The following is a 2,712-nucleotide window of genomic DNA, read 5'->3' as shown; positions in this document are numbered from 1 at the left end:
TGACACAGCAAATGCAGGTGGCAGGTGGGGCTGCTGGCTACAGAGAGAGACTGGGGGGCTCAGGAGGCTTGGGGTCAGGGAACACCCTAGGAGAGGCGATTTGAACAGAGACCAGAGGGTGAGAAGAGAGGAGCCCTGCAGATCCAGGCTGGGGTGGAGGGGCCGCAGAGGGGCCTGGCTTCCCGGCACACTCACCCCAACACTGCCCAGCACCCCAGCACACTCACCCCATCACCACCCGGCACTCCAGCACTGCCCACACCCCAACACCACCTGGTACCCCAGCACTGCCCACACCCCAACACCCCCGGCACCCCAGCACACTCACCCCAACACTGCCCACACCCCACACACTCCCCAGCTCCCATGGGCCGGGCACCCTGTTTCTCATTTCAGGCCTTATTAGGTATTCACTTCCTCCAGAAAACCCCCCAGCCTCAGGGCAGGGCAGGGCACCCCTCATCTCCCCAGTGCCTGCGAACCTGCGAAGTGGGCGACTGATTGCAGCAGTTGATGAGCAAGAGGAGGGTTGTCAGCTATGCCGTCATCCCAGGCAGCAGCCATGAGAATGCAGGGGGATGAGAAGCAACTACAGGACCCAGAGTTCAGGGAACCCAGAGTGCAGGGCCACATGTGGTTGTGGGGATTGGAAACAAAAGGCCCTGTGTAACCTGGGCCTGGAGCAAGACAAAGACAACAGCAGCAGATGCTAGAGCCCCAAGGCAAGAAGGACAGGACAGCCTCGAGGCAGGAAGGACGGCTCTGGACGCTGTGGCTGTAATGTGCTTTATGTGCCCAGCATCTCCGTGAGCATCCGGTGTCTCAGCTCAAGTCAACCCTGGCCAGACTCCAATAACAGACACAAGAACTGAGAAGGTGGCCCCAGTTACCAAAAACCAGAGGACTCTCATTAACATCCCCAAGTATCGAGCCAGATTGAAATCTGTCAGAGGAAACGAGGGTTCCAGCCTCCCCCGGCACAGGAAGAACAGAGTAGGCTGGGCCCAGCTAGAGCCTCGGCCTGGGCTGCTGCACCTGTGGGGCCCACAGACTGAGCAGGCGGTCAGCCTCCCTCCATCCCGACAGCAGAGCACCGTGCGTCGTGGAGTAAAACGTGCGATGTGTGGCTTCCCCTGCAAACAGGATCTGGAGCTGCAAAGAAGAACCAGGGTTAGAATGGGGATGCAATTCAGATAGCAGGGTCTGGGCAGATAAACACACAGAAAATGGCTCACGAGCATCCACCAAGAGGTGGGAAAACACAGCTCACTCACCTCCACCAGTGGGCAAGAAAAGGGCTCGCGCGCGTACCCACCAACAGCCAGGAAAACGGCTCACACACATTCTCCAGTGGGCAGGAAAACGGCTCACACGTATCCATCAACGGACAGAAAATGGCTCACACACATTCACCAACGGGCAGGAAAACAGTTCACACGTATCCATCAACAGCCAGGAAAACGGCTCACACGTATCCACCAACGGGCAGGAAAACGGCTCACACACATTCACTAATGGGCGGGAAAGGAAGCGACTGCACCCCGCAGCTCAGGTGTGAACAGCATTTAGAGAAAACAAGGTGGTATAAACACTGAATAGTGATGTGACCACAACTACTGGATCATATATGGGGACGGTGGGGGAGGGATCTGGGAGTCGGGTGGGCAGAGGGGTGGAAGAAAGCTACAACCTTATCTGATGTAATGAGAAGTCAATTAATAACACCTGAAACTGAAAACGCAAGCAGCAACATTTCCAAGCAGGCTCACTGAAGAGAGATCATGAGCGGATTGGAAAACTGAACACTGACTAAATATTGGATAATACTGAGGAATGATTATTAATTTTTAAGTGGATAAATAGTATCATAGTTATATGGTTTTATTTGTATGTTTTCTGAGACAGAGTCTTGCTCTGACACCCAGGCTGGAGTCCAGTGGCGCAGTCATAGCTTATCCAGCCTCAACTGGACCCCAGCCCGAGCAGCTGGGACTACAGTGCATGCTACCATGCCTGGCTACTTTTTTGTGTGTATGTGGAGACCGACTCTCACTATGTTGCCCAGGCTGGTCTCGAACTCTTGGCCTCAGCAGACCTCCTGCCTCGGCCTCCCAAAGCACTAGGATTACAGGTGTGAGCCACTGCCCTCGGCATCATAGTTTTTTACAAGCATGTCTTTATCTTTTAGAGACAGGCACCAAAATATCCCCAGGTGAATGTCCTGTGTGCGACGTGGTTAATAAGTAAGGGTGGGGGGGCAGGTGGGGAGCAGGCTTGACTCAGGGGAAGCCTGGTGGGCACTCAAAGCTTCTACCTACTTTTGTGTGTTTGACATTTTGCATAGGAAATATTTCTCAAAAAGTGGTAGCAGAAACATGTTTTTAGAGATGCAGTAAACTTAGCAGTCAGAATCAGCTGGGAGCACAGTCTGGGAAGGGCAAAAGGGGCTCCACCTGCTGTTTTGGTTTTACTTTATTTTGTTAGCACTGCAGAATTCTCTGACTTTTTAAGCTATATGTGTGTATAATTCTCACAAAAACAATACATTTAAAAATTATTCTTAGTTTCAACAAGAAAATGGTTTCTGGCCAGGCACGGTGGCTCAAGCCTGTAATCCCAGCACTTTGGGAGGCCAAGACGGGTGGATCACGAGAGCTCAGGAGTTCAAGACCAGCTTCTGTTTTGGTTTTACTTTATTTTGTTAGCACTGCA

General features: G+C 52.6%; 1 protein-coding gene across 2 annotated transcripts in view; it reads right to left on the bottom strand.

The window, feature by feature from the left end:
• Positions 1–770: 770 nt before the first annotated feature.
• Positions 771–2,712, bottom strand: part of PAOX (polyamine oxidase (exo-N4-amino)) — a 12,566-nt gene continuing 10,624 nt past the window's right edge. For both annotated transcript variants that reach the window (XM_011941980.1, XM_011941981.1), the window contains exon 7: positions 771–1,152. In XM_011941980.1, coding sequence (XP_011797370.1) covers positions 1,009–1,152 — 144 coding nt within the window. In that variant the 3' untranslated portion in view covers positions 771–1,008. The remainder of the gene's footprint in view (positions 1,153–2,712) is intronic.

Source organism: Colobus angolensis, unplaced genomic scaffold, assembly GCF_000951035.1.
Source record: "Colobus angolensis palliatus isolate OR3802 unplaced genomic scaffold, Cang.pa_1.0 Scaffold204, whole genome shotgun sequence".
Classification (NCBI taxonomy): domain Eukaryota; kingdom Metazoa; phylum Chordata; class Mammalia; order Primates; family Cercopithecidae; genus Colobus; species Colobus angolensis.
Note: the sequence above shows the minus strand (reverse complement) of the source record. Positions and strands in the feature narration are given on the sequence as shown.